This window comes from Nansenia antarctica (genome assembly GCF_963989245.1).
Source record: "Nansenia antarctica genome assembly, chromosome: 6".
Classification (NCBI taxonomy): Eukaryota; Metazoa; Chordata; class Actinopteri; order Argentiniformes; family Microstomatidae; genus Nansenia; species Nansenia antarctica.
Genome location: NC_137676.1, coordinates 56,395,561 through 56,416,775, shown reverse-complemented (window position 1 = coordinate 56,416,775; position 21,215 = coordinate 56,395,561). Strand labels below are relative to the sequence as shown.

Sequence of the window (21,215 nt, the reverse complement as noted above, 5' to 3'; positions counted from 1 at the left end):
ATAGTGCAAAAGTAATGGACAGACAGTGTGATATGTACAGACAAGGGCGAAGATAATATGTACAGTTAAGATATGTGCAGTATGATATACAGAATGGATATCAATACAAAGGACAGTTAGGGTATATGTACAGTGTGCAAAACAGCAGTAGTGCAAAAGGTACGTTGACGTCCTGAGAGGTATGGGGGGGGGTGCAATGTTACAAAGGGATTTCATTACAGAAATAAATCTATAAACATATGCAGGGGTTGGGGGTTAAAAAAAAAAGGAAAAAAAGACAGAATATTAAACGTGTGAAATGGTACGGCGGGTCAACACTCAAAAGTGAATAGGGGCGGCTGTGGCACAGGAGGTAGAGCCGCTGTCTAATGATCGCAAGGTTGGCAGATTGGCGGTTCGAGCCCTGGCTGGCCACATGTCGTAGTGTCCTTGGGCAAGACACTGAACCCCAAATTGCTCCCAGTGAGCAGGCCGGCGCCTTGCATGGTAGCTTGCAGCCATTGGTGTGTGAATGTATGTGTGAATGGGTGAATGAGAGGCCGTTGTAAAGTGCTTTGGATAAAGGCATAGCTATATAAGTGCAGTCCATTTACCATCCATTTGAATAGACTTAATGTGACAGAGCATCCACAACGCGCCTGTTACAGTCCCATGTTTTCCTGTTGGCGATGGCCGTTTCCAAAGGCATGTACTTTAGCTAATCTAATCTAAACCTGTAATGAGGTCTAGCGTAATCGCTTTCGCTAGCCCTTTTCCCTGAATTGATTGACGTGAATTCTATAAAGCTTTTACACTTTTGTGTGCTAATTATATGGATTATGTTCCCTTTGTGAGATGCTTACTCACCCTGCTCGTTGATGAACAGCCTAATTGTGTTTTCCTCTTTGTTTCCCTGCTCATAAAAGCCGGCAATAACAGTCGGCATCAAAACTAGTCTAATTTAGGAAGTATAAATTGACTCCCATTTTCTCCCAAGTGTGTGTGTGTGTGTGTGTGTGTGTGTGTGTGTGTGTGCGTGTGTGCGTCCGTGCGTGTGTGTGTGTGTGTGCGTGTGTGCGTGTGTGCGTCCGTGCGTGTGTGTGTGTGTGTGTGTGTGTGAGTGTACGTGCGAAAGAAAGCGTGTGTTGTGTGTTGAAATTGAACGACAGATCAATCACCTGTAATTGATGTTAATGTCTACCCCTCGAGTAATAACATTGAAAACCTTTTTCTTAATTAAAAAAATTAAGGTGATGGAACATCTCGTTTCAACAGGTATGTATACATTTTTTATTTTCTCCAATTTTCTCAATCGTTATGTCTTTCTAATTGCTCACAAGCAATTCTAACCTGTGTCGTCGATTAGATTGACTAACGTCCTCGAATCACATGAAATGCACATGATAACAAGTCCCGACAGGTCGATCTCAATGAAGCAGAAACTATGTCAGATAATGTCTTGGCCTAAAGGCAAAACAGCTCTTTAATTTTCTTTTCCAAATCGAATCAATAAGCTATTAAAGGCTTCCTTTACCCATTCACAAGGAGCTATTCGGTCACTCTAATACAGTTGCTAGGACATTGATCGTGCCAGTGTATTCTAGCTACACAGAAAGGACATTTCAGATTAGTGGTCACGGTGGCCCCAAACCAATAGCAGTACCGTAGTATTAGAATGAGCGGAACATTCTAGATGGTGGTGCTGTACTCTGTTATTACAAACCTGATGCTGCTTTGCTAAGTAATGAGCCATTATGTCAGCCAGATGCACTCTCTGTAAACCAGCTCTTTTCCCTTCTTGTTTTTAGTGTTTTTTTCTTCCTAGCACCAGGGGAGCCCCCCCGCCCAAATTTCGTTGTTTGGTACCTGTACTATATCAATGACAATAAATACCATTCATTCATTCATTCATTCATAAGTAGGAATCAAAGAATAGAATCCTGGACAGAGGCATCTCCACACACCCATGGAAGGGGTCCTAAGGATTCAACATTTTAAGGAGGGTTCATATGAAAATGCATCATATTTCTATTAAGTAGCCCGCCTTTAAACATAACCACACAATCAATTAATCCATTTTCTTTGTATGGCTCAGTGGTTCAGCTCTTTTCTAAAAGCAACCAAGCCCAAAGCCCTTACAGCGCAAGCAGAGGCACAGGGAGAAGGAAAAACTCCCTATCCTGTATGTAGAAAGAGGAGACCTTGAGAGGAACCATACTATCTCTTTCTTTAATTGCATTTTATCACATTTTGTTGTCTGGTACTCTGCAATGATCATTAAGTTTAATCTAATCTAATTGGCCAGCATCCCTTTGCTACTGTTGCTTGTGTGTCCGCTATACAGTACTACGGTACGTATTTGACTCATACATTCAGTCTTTGGGGGTGACATATTGTCTAGAGATCTGGAATGCCTGAAGAGTATGGTTGACTCATTGGCTTGATAATGGATGAAGCATACAAGTAAAAAACCTAATAGTGGAGTCTGAATAGTTGATTAACTATGAGTGTGTGTGTGTGTGTGTGTGTGTGTGTGTGTGTGTGTGTGTGAGTGTGTGTGTGTGTGTGTGTGTGTGTGTGTGTGTGTGTGTGTGTGAGTGTGAGTGTGAGTGTGAGTGTGAGTGTGAGTGTGAGTGTGAGTGTGAGTGTGAGTGTGAGTGTGAGTGTGTGTGTGTGTGTGTGTGTGTGAGACATGTGTGTGTGACATGCCCTTTGGAGTCGTGGCCTAATGTTAGATTCATAACTGCTTCTGCTGCCTTGCATTGATTAGACTGGTGCTCCTCTATGGCATGCAGGAGGACTAGAGCCCCGATCTTCTTATGCATTTATTCCTGAGTGATAGTTCAATAGGACACTCCGGGGGCGGGGGGCTCTGGCCAAATGTCTCATTCATGCTCTCTTGGGTGATAGTCTATTCTATGGCAGATTAATTTTGACGCAGGCTGCTCATGTGTAAATAGGATGCTGGCTGATGAGTACCACGCCTAATGAGTACACCGTCTAATCAGGCTATTATACTACATAATTACCCAGTCTAATCAAATTGCTACGGAATATAAATGCAAATGTTCACATTCACGAGTTTGATTACATCTTATGAACAGATTCGCCAGGAACAATTTATAGCACTAATAACTCTATAGGTCGATATTCCAAAGAACAATGAAATTGGTATGATGTGAGTAATGTTCAGGCTTTTGAAATATACCTAGCAATTGCTGCACTATATATGTTAATGTAGTTAACATATTAAGTTTTAATGGAGCTATATGGAGCTTATTGGAGCTCAGAGAACACAGATATGGTCAGCACAATGACTAGCATGTCTCTATATTGAGCACAATAGATCAGCAGCACTTTATAATTGTTCTGTGAACGACGATATGCAAGTTCTGACATTAAGACTTACGGTTTTGTTATTGCGATTTCATAATAAAAGCGTGACGTAAGAGCTCAATGGAAAGTGATGGGATCACAATATTTTCTCATATTGGAAATATTATGTAACAAAGAAAGAGTATATACAGTTATATACATATTACAAAGAGCACATAAAGTATTGATGGCTTTTTACTGTGGCTGAACAGCATCGTTATGGGGTGCTGTCCAGGGTCCTGAAAGCATTTCCTTTATGAATAGGTAGTTCTAGCAGGTCCAGGGGGGTATTCCATCAACGTCGTTAGAGGAAAATCCAGGCTTATTCTGAGTCTCGTGAGATTTATCAAAAATAGGCCCGGATTTTACTTTAGCAGCGTTGATGGAATACCCCCCAGACAAAATATGACAAAACAGATGACTAAGTTACATAATTTATTTTTTATTTAAAACAACCAACACATTATACATCGGTCCTAGTTTGAAATGTTAACATTTACAGTTATAAAAGTCGGGTTAGATGGGAAACAAAAGCAAATGTCAAAGTTAAGCTATTTGTTGTTTTGTAAGAAATACGTCCTATATTGTAGATGATAAATCACAACATGCTCATCCATTTGATAGTTAAATACATTTGCAAGAGTTTTTGCAAAAAGTGGAATGTTCTTGACTGGGAAATTAATCTTCAGATTTTATATCCAATTGATGAATTGATTTGATATCCTGAAGATAAGATTAAGAAATACTTAAAACTGAAGATGGCTGCAGTACAGGATTAGATTAGATTAGATTAGATTACACTTTATTGTCATTGACAGAGAGTACAAAGATAACGAAACGGTGCATGGTGGTAATATAAAGTCAGTATGCGTGCAATGAATATGAATATAAGAAGTCAATTCCATGAGTGCTGATCAGATTGATTTCCAGAGCGAATTTACGAACGCAGCCATGGTAGGTAGGCGGAGCTCCACGGAACAGATCACGTAGAAGCCAATCAGATTCATGCACAGGGTCATATGATTCCACTCCTGACGTTGACGTCTAACGTGTCGTCTACTGTTTGTACGTGCAGTGTGCCGGTAAGTACTTAAAAGTTTTACAAACTTATCAAGATCAGATCTGCATGTACTATAGATGTAAACCGTTTGATATTTCATTGCAAAACTCAGTTTAATGGAGCGTCAATGTTATCAGTCTCCCTGCACAGTGCTCACAGATCAAAAGATCGCCTGGCAGTCATCATTCTGCACGCAGATTATAAGCGAAACAATATTGATCCTAGCTACTGTTTTAAAGATAAACTGAACTGAAAGTCTTACGTGATATCTGCAGTAATATCCCGTGGAAATGTCAGGCTCATGATTCGAGGTTAGAGGTTCAGAAAGCCAGTTAAACCATGCAGGCCAAATCACAGCCAGCCCTGCACAGATACAGTCGTACCCCCCCAGGAGCCTGTTTGCGTCATAGGCTACCAGACGGTAGGCCTTGACGTCAGAGACCAAAGGTGGTTCTGCGGTTAGAGTTATATATTCTACATATATTTCCCTGCACAGACACACCTGCAATAAGTTCCAACGCCAGCCAGAGGGCCCGCAGAGCTTGGGAATACACTCACTTCATGAAATACTTTACAAAACGATACGCCAGTAAATTATCCACTTGATAAGGGAGTAAATGAATGTCCTATCCTTTCAGTGTGTTTATGGCTGTCATGTGTTATGTATTTATCCACCACCTCGTCAGGAGGACTAAAGCGTGCAGCGCCATGGGCCGCCTGGATGGGAAAGTGATTGTGTTGTCAGCAGGAGCGCAGGGGATTGGACGAGCTGCAGCAATAGTAAAGCCCCCCCTCTGCACACACACACACACAGCTGGCTAGAACTGTTCCCGTTGTGAATATTTTGTGTCCTTGGGGTGGTGCGTGTTCTCTTTTCTGTCTGTGTGTGGAGAATAAAGATGCAAGATGGTAGACAGCCATGCGTTTGTATCGACAGCACAGTCCCACCTCTCCCTCCACCTCTCCCCTTGGTACAGTATCTACACTTAACACCTGCTGGTGTCAATACCCAGATAGACTCCATCTCCATGTTCCATCAACACCCAGATAGACTCCATCCTGCAAGTGCCCCCCCCCCCCCCCCGCTCCACACACACACACACACACACACACGCACACGCACACTTGTAAAGGGAGAAAGGATACAGATGTGTGTGTACAGGAGGAACAGTGAACTGTCTGTGGCTGTTGCCCTTCAAGCCAGTTCCTCGGGGTGTGGTGAGGTTGTTGCACCCTCATGAAGAGGCATTCAAATCTATTTTTGGGGGGGATTTTAAAGGTGCTGCATGCTGGGAGAAAAACATTCGCTAATGGCATGACATTTAGGCCTTATTAGGCGCCCCCCCGTTACTGCTCTAGGCTTTCTGAAACCGACTTGATGGAATGGGTTCATGTCCTTCTGTGTGCTCTGTGTGCTGCTCTGTAATGTAGGCGTTTGCTAGAGAAGGAGCTCAAGTCACGGCCATAGACATCAACGGGGACAAGCTGAAGGAGCTGGAGGACTTCCCAGGTACTGTCTGGCAGTCTTGGCTCACTGCTGCCCTCTGTTGGGCGTTTTTGAGTCCCTTTTCAAACAGTGGAATGTTTTGATAATCAACTAAGTCTTTGAATTGAATCTTTCTTGACATCCACTCTTCCACTTTTAGTTTGTCGGCCGTTTTTCAATACATATCACCTTCATTTCATCGCACCTGTGAAATAACTAGAGGAGACTCCTCTAACAGGTGCTAGCGAGTAGCGACACACACACACACACACACACACACACACACACACACACACACACACTCTAATCCTATTAATCTGGGCACAAATCGCTTCACATGACTATGCACCACACTCATCTCCTGCCCCTTACAGAGGAGGCAGCTCGGTGTGTGTGTGCGTGTGTGTGTGTGTGTGTGTGTGTGTGTGTGTGTGTGTGTGTGTGTGTGTGTGTGTGTGTCGCTAGCACCTGTTGGTCTTTACCAAGCGATTTTGTGGAGACAGACACTTTCTACCACCTAGTGGCAGTTGTTGAATCATGAATTCCAAAGAAACCATTAGTTTATGTGATATATCTGTATATGTGTGTTATAACCATGTCATTTCTACGGTAATTTCTGTCAAAAAAAAAAGTTCTCCTGGTATTCAACAGGAATCAAGACCAAGGTAGTGGATGTTACCAAGAAGGACCAAATCGACGCTCTGGCCAAGGAGTTTGCCAGTATAGACGTGCTGTTCAACATCGCAGGGTAGTTTGACTTTTCCCTCTTTTTTTGTGTAATCAATTATTTATTACAAAACAGTACACATGAAAAACTCACAATTATAACACCAAACAAAATAAGTGTCTGCCCTGACTTTTTTTCTTTATCTTACCCCCCCCCCCCCCCCCCCCACACTATAAACACACGAGTAACCACCATGGACTTTTCCCTCTTAAAAAGTGCATCATTGTAAACCCGAAAGAAACAAACTAGACGCTAAGCTTAGCAACAGACATCTTACTAACCTTCGTACACAACACATTTAATCAGGTAAATGATTTATTAACTTGAGAACTTTGCCCACAGCCTCTCCAATGTCCAACACTCCCTCTACTGCAGGTCCAAACTCCCAGAATCTCAGGGCTTAACCTCAACTTGACCTTTGTCACCAATCACCTTATGGAGGTCACGAACATGTTGTTGCCCTCAGACCTTGTATGTCCTAGCACAGTGGCTGGGGGGACACTGTCTCTTGGGAGGTACTCAGGTCAACCCCTTGTGAAGGCGCATTCTATCAACAGTATATCCCCCCCCAATATTGATGTTGTAATATCGCCATACTGTTTCTATAACTGTTTCTAAAACCCAGCATGATGTATACCTGTGAAGCAGCTGTGTAGGCCTTATATAGGGGTTTATGATTGCCCCCCCCCTCCTAACCCTATGATTGCCCCCCCCTCCCAACCCGATGATTGACCCCCCCCCTCCCAACCCTATGATTAACCCCCCCAACCCTATGACTGACCCCCCCCTCCCAACCCTATGATTGACCCCCAACCCTATGACTGACACCACCACCCCCCCCTCCCAACCCTATGACCCCCCCCCCCCCTCCCAACCCTATGACCCCCCCCCCCCCCCCCCTCCCAACCCTATGACTGACACCACCACCCCCCCCCCCCCTCCCAACCCTATGACCCCCCCCCCCCCTCCCAACCCTATGACCCCCCACAGGTACGTGCACCATGGCTCTATCCTGCAGACGGAGGAGGCAGACTGGGACTTCACCATGAACCTCAACGTCCGCAGCATGTACCTCATGATCAAGGCCTTCCTGCCCAAGGTGACCACCCCCCTGCCCCCCCCCCCCCAGGGGTGGATTAGGGAGGACAAACATATGTCGTAGTCCGGGCATTCGGGCCTCCCTCTGCCGCCCCCCCCCCAAATTGACTGACATGTTGTTTTTCTCCCTGATCTCCTGGATTAACTGTACTCCTGCTTTCCAGCCAAGGCAGGATAACAGATAACAGGGGAACACTGGTCACTAACTAGCTCATTCCCTGCCCCCTTCTTTAACCGTCAACTGACCAAACCGTCTCATGGGAGCGTAGGCTGATTAGTGAACCTCATAGTGTTCTCGACATGTTTTTAAGATATGGAGAGATGGAGTTCTGTTGTTTATTCTTTGTCAAGTCATCCCTGACCAGCATTGCTCTCATTTTGAAATCGAATTAACCGCTTTTTTGTTGGGTCTTAAGTAAGTCCCCACGGCCCTTCATATAAACGTTGGTTTCCCTCCCTAGATGTTGGCTAAGAAGTCTGGCAACATCATCAACATGGCCTCTGTGGCCTCGAGCATAAAAGGTAAAGTAGATTATATTAAAGAATATGAGAGGAAATTACCATAACATGTTATTATTAAAAAAAAATACAGTTGATGGTGAACAAGACAATTAGACTGGCTGGTACAATCCATGTCTGGTTGATCTAATCCTCTTATCTCTGATAATCGAATTACTCAAGCAAAGTGTGTGTGTGTGTGTGTGTGTGTGTGTGTGTGTGCGCGTCCCTCCCCCCTCTAGGCGTTGTGAACCGGTGTGTGTACTGCACCTCCAAGGCAGCCGTTATCGGGCTCACCAAATCCATCGCAGCTGATTTCATTGATCAAGGCATTCGCTGTAACTGCGTCTGTCCCGGTAAGCACTTCACTCAACCATAACACGCCCCGTAATACTATTTTGTTTCTCTCTGCAATCATTTTCGACGGAAAAACCCAAGGACAGAAAGTACTGTATTATTAGATTGGGACATAAACCTCCTTGAGGTGTTATTCAGTAGAAAGGTGCCAGCCCTGCTGTGAGTCCCCTGATAGTGGAGTTGTTAAGATTACAGTGCAGTACATAAATATTAAGGCAGATACAGTAATGTCCTATGTAACAGCCGGGGGGGGTCCTCCTGTGTGTGCTGGACCGGCAACTCCTCTGAAATAAAATAAGAAGCGTTTTAAATGTTACTCATTCACTTCCACACAGATATGAAGGACTACTGGTGTTTTCAGAATGTGAAAAATGTGGCGCACTACACCTTTAATGGTAGTAATGTGACTGTGTGTTGGTTCCCTGCCGGACAGGGACTGTTGATACCCCGTCACTGAGGGGGAGAATCCAGGCCCAGCCTGATCCAGATCAGGTACTGTGTAGTCTCGACCTCTTCTATAATTGCCTCTTTTTTTTTTTTTTTTACAGGTGTAAAACTACAGTACATCCACCCTTATACAGTACATAGTATATAAACTGAAGGTTTCTGTCAGTGTTCAATTCACATTAAATGTCATTAAACGTTATCCTCCTCAGGGGAAAGTAAGAAAGGCATGCCAGATCACAAATAAAAACATCTTCCACAGATAATAGAGGATATAGACAAACAAACATCACATTCCCCATGACCCCCCCCCCCCCCCCATACAACACAAGATGCTTATTGGATTCAGTCCAGGATTCAATCCAGCCGCCCACCATTATGTGTAGTGGTTGTTTGTTACATTGTGGTGGCCAGTACAGTAAACAAACCAAACAAAGTGTTGGAGTGTGCGGATGCTGTTATTTTGCACTCTACTGATACTCTTCGGTTCCAGCACCTCAGCAAAGTTTGATAACGGATGAGCGGTGGTATTTTCACTATTTGGACAGTAAACAAACAAAACGCCTCATCAACACTTCCTGTTTCCTGTCTGGCAGGCCCTGAAGGACTTCATGGCGAGGCAGAAGACAGGCAGGATGTGCACCGCGGAGGAGGTGGCACACCTATGTGTTTACCTGGCCTCCGACGAGGTGAGCGCTCTCTATCACTCTAACATGGCTGAATCCCAAATCTGTCCCTGGCCCCCTTCATTCCTAGTCACTCCAGTAGATCTGAGAGAATCGGATGGTTATAAGCAAGGTGGTGAATTTCCTATCCTATCCTCTTAGATCTACAGGAGTGTTGACGAGATAGGGACTAGGGGGGGTTTTGGAATTCAGAGTATCTAAATGGTAAATGGACTGCACTTATATAGCGCCTTTATCCAAAGCGCTTTACAACAGCCTCTCCTTCACCCATTCACACACCCATTCACACACCAATGGCGGCACGCTACCATGCAAGGTGCCGGCCCGCTCACTGGGAGCAATTAGGGGTTCAGTGTCTTGCCCAAGGACACTTCATCATGTGGCCAGCTGGGGCTCGAACCACCGAACTGCCAACCTTGCGATCATTAGATGGCGGCTCTACCTCCTGCGCAACAGCCGCCCCCAAAACTATGTAATTCAGAGTCCAAATGTATCTGACCTGAATGTTAAGTTAATGTTTAAGCTGTGTTAACATCCATTAGCATGCCACTGATCGCTACATTGTGAACTAATGTAGTCGTAGAGGTCAGTTAATGATTGTTTTTGCCTTGTTCCTTCAGTCTGCCTATGTGACTGGAACAGAGCAAATCATCGATGGAGGATGGAGTCTTTGAAGGAACTTTCAAAGGAACTTATGATTATTATTATTTTTATTATTGAAGAAGAATAATGTTGATTTTTTCTTAGTTTTGAATTGAAGCCAATCATGCCTCTCAAGCACAGTGACATGCATGTAACGATACCATAATAAGCACAATGACATGCATGTAATGATATCATAATGAATACAATGTTGTGGTTGTTATTATGTTTAAAATAACAATATGAAATGCACTTGAAATTGTCATGAAAAGAACAGAAATCATAGTAATGTGAGCTAGTTACCTGTCAAAATGTTTAAAATGTGTGTGCTATGATGAAACGATTAAAAAACGATTTATGAAAGTAGTCTTGTGTACGGAATTTATTTGACATCTCCACTCCCTCAAGAGGGAAGGTACAACAGGGTAACACCTCTACTGAAGGTACAGCAGGGTAACACCTCCAGTATGAAGGTACAGCAGGGTAAACACCTCCAGTCAGGGCTGGACTAGGACAAAAATTAGGCCCTGCCATGTGGCTCATACCGGCCCAACACAATCGGTCCGACACCGCCGATCAACATGCTGGCAGTCTGTTGAATATACCATTTGTAAAAAAAAAACTATAGAGCGGAGTAAGTGACATGGACAGCAAGTATACCAATGCAAGTGTGAACCAGTGTACTCACTCACTGTTGACGTACTCCACGGTGATGAGACATGGCTGCTGTATCTGTAGTAGGCCTAGCCCCCACAGTCGATCCAGAGAACATATCTGTCAGTTTCTGACATTTTGAGGCATCCTCTGCTAGCTTCTTACTTTTTTTCTCCCTAATTTTCTGGGCACCCCCTTTCACTATCTTATCTACGAACATGACACTGCACTTGGGTTGTCGGCCGAGGGATCAGAGTGGGGGAGGGGGCCGATGGACAGCAGGGCCTAAGCATGTGATTGGGCCAGCCCATGTGTTAGTATAAACGGGGGCCGCCGCTTGATATAGCGCTAGTTGGTAGGTAGATTGTATGGCCAGTCCAGCGGTGCCTCCAGTATGAAGGTACAGCAGGGTAACACCTCCAGTATGAAGGTAGAGGAGGGTAACACCTCCAGTATGAAGGTAGAGGAGGGTAACACCTCCAGTATGAAGGTAGAGGAGGGTAACACCTCCAGTATGAAGGTAGAGGAGGGTAACACCTCCAGTATGAAGGTACAGCAGGGTAACACCTCAGGGGGGAAGGTAGAGGAGGGTAAAACCTCTACTGTGAAGGTAGAGAGGGTAACACCTCCAGTGTGAAGGTAGAAGGGGGTATCACCTCCAGTATGAAGGTACAGCAGGGTAACACCTCAGGGGGGAAGGTGGAGGAGGGTAACACCTCCAGTATGAAGGTAGAGGGGTGTGACACCTCCAGTATGAAGGTGCGGAGGGTAACACCTCTACTGAGAAGGCACAGCAGGGTAACTCCGTGCAGATCATAGTTGGTCATTACTAATCCCCCTCCCCCTCCTCCTCCTCCTCCTCCTCCCCCTTGTTTCCATCTGTCCGTCCTCTGCTCGACCGGTCTGTCAGTCAGACAGTTCTACATCGTGGAAGGGCAGTTTATTGCGCTATGAGAGGTGAGTAGCTTTATCCATAAATATGATTAAAACGTAGCCGTCGGAGTGAAAATATCGTCAAACCCCATATCTACGTTCCCGTTCCGATGTATGGCTAGCTGTGGGGATTTCACAACTTCTGATGCTAGCTAGCTAGCTAGCTACCGGTATATTGAAATATGGGCATGCGGAAATAATGGGGAGACTGTGTTGAATGATAAAGGTGATATAAATAATGTTTAAGACTATGTGTTAAGTGATAACGGTGAAAGCCTCCTCGGTTGCTTTTGGCTAATGCGAGGGACTGGCACACATATGCCATGCTGTAGTGAGTGTAATGTGTGCCAGATGGTGTCTCTGTAAGTCTGCCGTAGGTCAGTGTGTGGTGGAGGATTAACTAACCACGGTGGCATTGCTTGAGATACCGGTGAACAACAAGGTGTCTTGCTGGTCATATCCAGTGGACGTGACTGTCCTTGGGGGTCACCAGTCAACTGCTTCTGTATGAGGGTTTCTATCTGTCAGGACAGGAAGAGGTCTAAACATAACGCGGTCGACACTGTTAAATCAGGTCATATATAGGCGATAGCAGGGGGACAGCCTTGCCAAGTGAGATTGATTATCGCAAGGTGCTCAGAAGGACAGCTGATGTAGCGAGCTACAGTACAGTGCAGCTATGGACATGTGCGTCTTTCCCCGGCGGTGGGGGGCTCAGCCCACCCAAACATGCGTCTTGCCACTGGCGGACTCATGGGGGGGGGGGGGGGGGGCGACCGCCCCTCCTGGTGCCCCCACGGTTGAAAAACGTCTGTCTTAAGTGCCCTTTTGAGTGGCGAAAATGAGAGGGCGTGCCCTATTAGTGCCCCTCCAATGGTCTAAACTTGACTGATGGGGTCCCATGTTGTGCAGTAGGTGCCCTTTTTTTCTTTTCGCCCCTGCCCTTCAAACAGCCTGAGTCCGCCACTGCGTCTTGCCCAACCAAAAGTTAGCTTGTGTCAAATAGGACCACTACCTGTCAAATTCGACTGGGGTTGAGCATGCGCAAAAGAGATGTAATCTTAGAGAATAGGAGATGTGCAAAAGACACCAAGAGTGTTCTAAAAGGCGTATTTCCATAAGTACATTGTCATGTAGTGACAAACAAATGGGATTAGGCCTAGATTCATTCGTTTTCTCTTTAGTTTTTTTTAATTCATTCATTCGTTTTCTTGTGCATGGATCACACCTTTTAGACTGTGGACATGACAATACATGTGTTAGCCTATGATATCTTATGCTATGTGAAACTGGCGTCTATGAAGTTAAGTTGGTTTATTAATGATTTATGATTTTATGAAGTTAAGTTGGTTTATGTATGCCGTAAATAAAAACTCCTAAAGCAACAACATTTGGGTATGCCAGGAGGCTCTCCATAATGTCATGGGTAGACTCCTTGCTTTTGTTTACTTACACTTGGCTCGCCAAACCATAATAGATTTGCAACTCCTATCTCCACACCATGTTTGCCAACTCCCTCACTCCCGCCTGCCTGCTTCCGCGATCAAACACTTTTCCCCCCTCTTCTTTTCACTGATAATCAGGTGAGGCGTGAATGAAGTGGTCAATATTTGATACAGTATAGCCCTAGACAAGCCGAACAGTCAGACCAGCCCAGCCCAGCCCAGACCAGACGAGCCCAGACCAGACCAGACGAGCCCCTCGATGGCCAACAGCGCCTCTCCCCTGGGTTCGAGGTGTTAAGAGACAAAGGAGGAGACAGGAAGTGTACAGTAGTATTGTAGATGCCATGGAGGGCGCCCAGCCTAAGGAACCGACGCCCGTGCCTAGTCCGGTGCCCAGCCCAGGGCACAGCCCAGCACGCAGCCCAGCACGGAGCCCCGTCAAGGATGGACCAGCGCCTGCCGCTAATCATGTGGAGGTAATTAGTAAACATGCCAATGTCTGTCTGTGTGCACGTCGCCAGAATCCTGTGTTTTGATGTCACAACGTTCCTTGTGTCTGCTCTGTATGTTTTTATTGGGCCGTCGCTGTCCGATTTCCTCTGGAGATAAATAAAGTATCTTATCTTATCTTAATATTTCTTACACAGAGCTCCTAAAACTAGCGGGGGTCTCAAGATACGGATCTTGATTGAGAGTTACGGATCTGCATACCTGAAGCGCTGACAAATCTTTGATGTCATGTGATGCAAAAAAAAAGAAGCTTTTCACCCAAACCCTGAAATCTTAACCTGAAATAGTTTTGAGAGAGAGAGGTATTTCTGTGGGTTGGAACAATGGTGTCTCTGTGGTGTTATTGTGTGTGTGTTCTGGCCTCTGAACAGCTCTCCGTCTGTAGTAGAAGTCCATACCCCCTCAGTCCCACTGCATTAGGCCTGTAAGTAGTGTAGCACAGTAGTGTGTTGTTGGCCCCCTATGTCAACAGTATGGCCGAGCGGAGCTGCTCTGTATGGGTGTGACTTAACAAAGACACTGGCAGCGCTCTGTCACTCTTATCAACATCCAGCGATTTCCACAACCACTGCAATCATTTCTGTGGGAGCCTGACGTCTTGAAGCTTGTAGCTCCCTGACATTAAATCCCTCTCTCCCCCCCTCCCTTCTCTGTCCCCTAGCCTCCCTCTCCCACCCCTCACTGTCTCTCTCCCCCTTCCCTGTCCCTGTCCCCTCTCCAGTTGAACCAAGACAAGACTGATGAGGTAAAGACTGATGAGCTCTATCACTCTTATCAACATTATCACAGCGATTCCCACAACCACTGGAATCATTGTCTGTGGGAACCTGACATCTTGAAGCTTGTAGCTCCCTGACATTAAATCCCTCTCTCCCCTCCTCCCTTCTCTGTCCCCTAGCCTCCCTCTCCCACCCCTCTTCAGCTGAACCAAGACAAGGCTGACGAGGTACTGGTTATTGGTGCTAAAAGCCTCAGAGAGAGAAACTGGCCACACATTTGTGACGGGGTCCGGTCAATTGGGCCGCAAGTCGGCATCCGATTTAATGTTTAGACTTTTATTGAGCGTTGTTGAAAATCAACGACACACTCGCTAGTCAACTAACACAGCTTGGTTTGCGAGCCTCCTAACAATGTAAAGTAGCGTTATAGCTAACTACGTAGCAGTGGGGGATTACTCACCCAATCCCTTGCGTTGCAGTATTTTGGCTTGACTAGCGAGTTTGTGTTGTGATTTTCAACGACGTTGTGTTGTGACGTAGTGTGTCAAAATGAAAGTCGGAACATCTTGATTGGTTGCCGACTTGTTACCCCTTTCACCAGGCCGTGTCACGTTTGAAGTCACAGGTTCTAAAGACATTGACACCAAACCCCCCCCCCTTTTCTCTGTCCCCTAGCCTCCCTCTCCCACCCCTCTCCAGAACGAAGACAAGCCTAACGAGGTACTGATTATTGGTCCTAAAAGCTCAGAGAGAGAAACTGACCACACATTTGAAGTCACAGGTGGTAAACAAGACATTGACACCAAAACCTTCTCTCCTCTCCCCCACCCCCTTCCCTGCCCCCACCCCCCCTTCATCTCCAGAACGAAGACAAGCCTAACGAGGTACTGGTTATCGGCGCTAAAAGCCTCAGAGAGAGAAACCGGCCGCACATTTGAAGTCATAGGTGGTAAACGAAACACACCGGATCAGAAAACAAAACACCTACGTGTTGTCCTAGACCCTGAGGTGAACTTTCAAAGTCCACATGAGCCATGTGACCAAAAACAGCCTGCCGACCAACCTGAGGAACATTCCCAGGGTGCACTGCAGCCGTTTCTCTCTCAGGCTGACGCAAAGAGACTTAAATGATTGCTTTTCTGAGGTAGGGAAATATTTGGGAAATATTTGTGGCTGAAAACGCACCGTTGTTGCATGCCAGGCTTTTTGTTGAGTCTTTCGACTTGTTGAGTCATTCGCTTTGGTGTTACTTTGGTGTTACTTTGGTGTTAATTTGGTGCTACTTTGGTGTTACTTTGGTGTTACTTTGGTGTTACTTCCACCTCGCATGCGTCTCCACAGCCCTCTGACGTCCTCACTTGTTTGTTGTTTCCACTTTTTGGACTTCCATGGCTTTAATATGCTCTTTTTGTTTTGTTTTGGTCTTGGGTGTCTTTTACTTTTCTCTCAGTTTAAAAGCTGTGTCTGCGTCCTGTTAAAGCGCCACTGTGTTGCATCTGCGCATGAAAACGTGCCATCGTTTAAGTCAATAAAGTTTGATTTTGATTGGACTCTCTCTCTCTCTCTCTCTCTCTCTCAGCACCTGAGTGTGAACCAGATCCAGGTGGTGGTGCGCCGCAGCTCCAGCCCCAACGCCATGGAGGAGACCACCTACTTCATCCCCCGCAACCCCCTGGTGGACATGGGCACCAACACCGACCCGCCCGTCATCTGCTGCCCCCGCCTCCGCAGGGTCTGCCCCTGCCCTCCTAGAGGCCTCCTGGCCTCCCTCATCACCAAAGGTGCCCGCTAAGAGAGAGAGGGAGGGAGGGGGGGGGGGGGGGGGTGTTGCCTTGGTGATGCTAACTGGGCTATGTGATGTCTGTGTTGCCTTGGTGATGTTGCCATGGTTGAGGGGTGGGTTGGCGTTCGCGCTTTTGTAGGAGAGAGAAAGAGAGTCTGTTCTGTCGTCGTAAAAGAGATGAACTGTCCCCAAGCCTGTTGTTAGCTACTCTATTATATCAATAACCTGCAGAGCCAATTGAACTGGTGGCAGTGGTGCCCTAATCCCTCCAGGGTATCCGCGGTGTCTTGAAAAGTATTGAAAATCCAAGTTGATAAATCAATTTTGGGAAAATCAAGACCCTTAATAAGTATTCAAAAGTCTTATCACGATTTTATGAGGTCTTGAAATTTGTAGGTATTTTTCTGAATTAGACTCTGTCCAAAGAGTTTGAGTCCTAAAAACTTTTAGTAAAAGTTCGTGAATTTATTAGTTTTATTTAAAAACAAAGAAATTCTGTTGTATGATAGAGGTCTAGTCTATTGTAATCTAAAACTGTTAAGTTAAATGAGTCACTGATGTAAACGGTTACAGCTCGAAGTGGCGGTGAGGTCTGGAAAAATATTGACACGGTCTTTAAAAAGTCTTAGAAAGGTATTGAAATTAACCTCAAGATTCCTGTATATACCCTGTTCCTCAGATGTTGAATGATTTGAATCTAATTTCCGTAATCTTCCTTAATCTTCCTTCTTCTAGCATTATGACTGCTAATGGCCTCTGGCCTGAGCATAGATTACAGTAATACTTCTTCCTGCTATGACTGACAGATAGACGATTCACTTAATTAGTCAAACGTACTCGTTGTAAGTCGCTTCGGCGTCTAAAGGCGTCTGCTAAACGGCCAAACTGTCAAAATGTCAACATTTTAATGTCATTTCCTGTAGCCTAACAGTATGGGAGTCTTTAGAAGCTGCCAAGTACTGACTCTTATCCCTGCCTGTGCACACACACCTCCTCTCTCCAGTCCTGTTGGCGGCGGTGCTGTTCGGGGTGGTGTGGTCGGTCACAGAGAAGGAGTGTCTCCCTGGGGGGAACCTGTTCGGCATCACGGTGCTCTTCATCTGCTCCGTCACGGGGGGCAAGCTGGTGGGCCTCATCCGCCTGCCCAACCTGCCCCCCTTCCCCCCGCTGCTCGGTAAGCACCGCTCACAAGAGAGAGAATGTGGGTGTGTGTGTGAGAGTGAGAGTGAGAGTGAGAGTGAGAGTGAGAGTGAGAGTGAGAGTGAGAGTGTGAGTACGTGAGTGTGAGAGTGAGTGTGTGTACGTGTGTGTGTGTGTGTGTGTGTGAGAGTGTGAGTGAGTGTGTGTACGTGTGTGCGTGTGTGTACGCGCGCGGGCGCGTGTGTGTGTCTGTCTGTGCGTTTTTTACCAGTCGCGTTTTACCAAGTGTGTGTGTGTCAGGTGGTTATGGAGGCGGGACGGACCTCACCAGGGTGATAGCCTGCCCTACGGTACATACTGTATCCGTGGTAACGGGGCAGAGATGGTGGACCGAGTCTCGTCACGATCCTTCCCCGAGTCTGATGACTCAGCCTGTCCCTGTACCCTGGAAACACTCTGCCAGGACACATGGGAGTGGTGGCCCGCTCTGCTGATAAACCAGATTCAACACACACACACACACACACACACGCACACACACACACACACACACACACACACATATATACACTCACTCGCACACACACACACACACACACACATACACTCACTCACACACACACACACACACACACACACACACACACACACACATACACTCACTCACACACACACACACACACACACACACACACACATACACACTGTACACACCTGTGTGTTCCCACACTACAACCCCCATAGCGGTTGTTTACTATACACTCAAATGTGACTCCTTCATCAGCGTCTATTGTTCTGGATAGCAGAACACAATACAACGCCATGCCCCTGACGTGTAGTACACCACTATTACACCTGTTACGGACGCTTGCAACAATGAACGAAGGGAATATAGAGGAGAGGAAAGGAGAGAGAGAACAGGTCGAATCACAATATGAGAACGGGCGTCGTCAAATCGTTGTTTTTTTTTATTTATGAAAACGGCCGTATCAGTGAAACTTGAAACTTGGGTTCAACAACTCTAGGGAGAACAGATGATTTCATCCCTGTTGGTGTTCAGTACAAGGCTTATTCATACTGCAGTTTCTTTTCTTTTTTTTGTAATAAAATACGGCAGCCCCGTGGACCCAAACGGATAGAGAGCCGGCCCAAAATCCCCTGTGTTCTCCTCTGCACTGAGCAGCCCAAAGACGATAACAATGGAACAAACTCGAACAGAACCCATCCCTTCATCTAGACAGAACAGAACCAGCCCTTCATCTAGACAGAACAGAACCAGCCCTTCATCTAGACAGAACCATCCCTTCATCTAGACAACAGAACCAGCCCTTCATCTAGACAGAACAGAACCAGCCCTTCATCTAGACAGAACCATCCCTTCATCTAGACAACAGAACCAGCCCTTCATCTAGACAGAACCATCCCTTCATCTAGACAACAGAACCAGCCCTTCATCTAGACAACAGAACCAGCCCTTCATCTAGACAACAGAACCAGCCCTTCATCTAGACAGAACAGAACCAGCCCTTCATCTAGACAGAACAGAACCAGCCCTTCATCTAGACAGAACCATCCCTTCATCTAGACAGAACCATCCCTTCATCTAGACAACAGAACCAGCCCTTCATCTAGACAGAACCATCCCTTCATTTACAGCACAGTTCAAGAAGGAGATGATGACGGACAGAGAAAGAAAACACTGGTGAATCTTTGATTCCGGAACCTTCATAGTTTGTTTCTGTCCCCCCCCCCCTGTTTCTTTTCGAAACCCCAAAAAGAGTTTTCCCCAAAAAACGTTCCTGGTCCAGTTCAAAGCCCGGCCTGCGATGTTTGAACCACTGTTCTGGCGTGGGTCGAGGGTCGCAGAGGGAGGAGGTATTAGCACTGAACTGAAGCCGGAATTTCATTTCGGTACCCTTCGTTCCCGGTCTTAAAGCTTTTCCTTTTAACTAATAACCAAACAGTCAGACACCCCTGTAATCTCCCCCCCCCCCCCCAACTGGTTGGAGACTTGTTTCACAGCGTCTGTGTTGTCTTTATTTCATTGATCTTATCGACCGTTGAAGCCAATTACTTTTCACATTGGACTTCAACTTCCATAGAAAGCCCACTGTGAAACAAGGGCTGTTGATTTCCACCATCTTATCTTTGCTTGAAGGCATTCTGCCTTCTGCCTTCATCTCTGAGATCTCCAGAGACAACAGAGGCCTCTCTGATAAACAGAACATGGTATAGCTTAGCCCTGGGGGGGGAAAGCACCATTTCCCAGGCAACCGTTACACAAGAAGGGAGGTTTATTTCTTGCCATTTGATCACATCTGTGGGTGGTGGTGATATCGTAGCCACAGGTAGGCTGATATGTCTCCACTCTGCCTCTCTGAAGCGGTCATGTCTCCAGAACAACAGTTAGAGTTAGGTATGTTACCCTCCTGCTGTGTGAGAAAGACTCCAAAGACAAACACCTCTCTTGTTGATAAAAGTGTATCTCTCTCTGTCTTTTTTTCTCTCTCTCTCTCTCTGTCTTTTTCTCTCTCTCTGTCTCTCTCTCTCCTTCTCCATCCCTCTCTCTCTCTCTCCCTCCCTCACCCTCTCTCCCTCTCCCTCCCTCTCTCTGTCTATCTCCCTCTCTCTCCCTCCCTCCCTCTCTCTCTCTGTCTCTCTCCCTCCCCCTCTCTCTCTCTCCTTTTCTCTCTATCGCCCCCTCCCTCCCCCCCTCTCTACCTCCCTCCCTCCCTCTCTCTCCCTCTCTCCCTCTCTCCCTCCCTCCCTCTCTCTCCCTCCCTCCCTCCCTCCCTCTCTCCCTCTCCCTCCCTCTCTGCAGGAATGCTGCTAATGGGGTTCACGCTGAGGAACATCCCCGTGGTAACGGACGCCGTCTACATCGACAACCGGTGGTCGGCCTCCCTGAGGAACATCGCCCTGGCCGTCATTCTGGCCCGAGCAGGCCTGGGATTGGACGGCTCGGTATGTCACTCAACCCCCCCCTCCCCCCCGGGGGCAGGTCCAACCCCCCCCCTCCCCCCCGGGGGCAACGCCTCTTCATCCTCTGAAGGGTTTTGTTTCTCTTTTAATCATTGAATGTTGCCAGGATAGCAGGAAGATAATAGACACATGATTAATAATGTAGTGTGTGTGTGTGTGTGTGTGTGTGTGTGTGTGTCTGTGTGTGCGTGTGTGTCTGTCTGTGTGTCTGTGTGTGTGTGTGTGTGTCTGTGTGTGTGTGTCGTCAGGCTCTGAAGAAGCTGAGTCTGGTGTGTCTGCGTCTGGGCGTGGGGCCGTGCGTCGTGGAGGCCTGCACCATCGCCCTGGTCTCCCACTTCCTCATGGGACTGCCCTGGATATGGGGCTTCATACTTGGGTACAGCTCTCCTTCTCTCCTCTCTCTATCTCTCTCCCTCTCTCTTTCTGTCTGTCTCTCTCTCTCTCTGACTCTCTTTTTCTGTCTCTCTCTTTCTGTCTGTCTCTCTCTCTCTCTCCCTCTCTCTTTCTGTCTGTCTCTCTCTCTCTGTCTCTCTCTCTCTTTCCCTGTCTCTCTCTTTCTCTCTCCCTCTCTCTTTCTCTCCCTCTCTCTTTCTGTCTCTCTCTCTCTGTCTCTCTCTTTCTCTCTCTTTCCTTCTCTCTCTCCCTCTCTTCCTCTCTTTCTCCCTCTCTCTCTCCCTCTCTCTCTCTCTTCCTCTCT

The 21,215-nt window shown here is 46.5% G+C and overlaps 2 protein-coding genes across 3 annotated transcripts in view; both read left to right on the top strand.

Annotated features, from left to right (window-relative positions):
- The first annotated feature begins 4,372 nt into the window (after positions 1–4,372).
- bdh2 (3-hydroxybutyrate dehydrogenase, type 2) lies at positions 4,373–10,673 on the top strand. Its single transcript, XM_080533392.1, has 10 exons — positions 4,373–4,436; positions 5,101–5,194; positions 5,846–5,924; positions 6,552–6,648; positions 7,618–7,726; positions 8,187–8,247; positions 8,466–8,579; positions 9,014–9,072; positions 9,621–9,713; positions 10,331–10,673. Exons 2-10 carry the CDS (start codon positions 5,123–5,125, stop codon positions 10,382–10,384), a joined length of 738 nt encoding a protein of 245 aa, XP_080389518.1. The 5' UTR covers positions 4,373–4,436; positions 5,101–5,122; the 3' UTR covers positions 10,385–10,673.
- Positions 10,674–11,923: 1,250 nt separating this feature from the next.
- Positions 11,924–21,215, top strand: part of LOC308159591 (sodium/hydrogen exchanger 9B2) — a 21,640-nt gene continuing 12,348 nt past the window's right edge. The window contains exons 1-11 of one of the 2 annotated variants that reach the window (XM_080533409.1): positions 11,924–11,963; positions 13,523–13,581; positions 13,612–13,860; positions 14,556–14,639; positions 14,793–14,840; positions 15,289–15,333; positions 15,477–15,497; positions 16,193–16,394; positions 17,400–17,570; positions 20,358–20,500; positions 20,767–20,894. In XM_080533409.1, coding sequence (XP_080389535.1) covers positions 13,729–13,860; positions 14,556–14,639; positions 14,793–14,840; positions 15,289–15,333; positions 15,477–15,497; positions 16,193–16,394; positions 17,400–17,570; positions 20,358–20,500; positions 20,767–20,894 — 974 coding nt within the window. In that variant the 5' untranslated portion in view covers positions 11,924–11,963; positions 13,523–13,581; positions 13,612–13,728. Of the gene's footprint in view, positions 11,964–13,522; positions 13,582–13,611; positions 13,861–14,555; positions 14,640–14,792; positions 14,841–15,288; positions 15,334–15,476; positions 15,498–16,192; positions 16,395–17,399; positions 17,571–20,357; positions 20,501–20,766; positions 20,895–21,215 lie in introns of those variants that run through there. The other variant, XM_080533410.1, reaches the window with a different exon arrangement.

Bases quoted from the DNA above. Each gene is read 5' to 3' on its own strand.
- bdh2 (XM_080533392.1), top strand. From the start codon at position 5,123: ATGGGCCGCCTGGATGGGAAAGTGATTGTGTTGTCAGCAGGAGCGCAG. The intron at 9,073-9,620 runs GTACTGTGTAGT...CCTGTCTGGCAG, and splicing joins CCCAGCCTGATCCAGATCAG to GCCCTGAAGGACTTCATGGC. The intron at 9,714-10,330 runs GTGAGCGCTCTC...TTGTTCCTTCAG, and splicing joins TTTACCTGGCCTCCGACGAG to TCTGCCTATGTGACTGGAAC.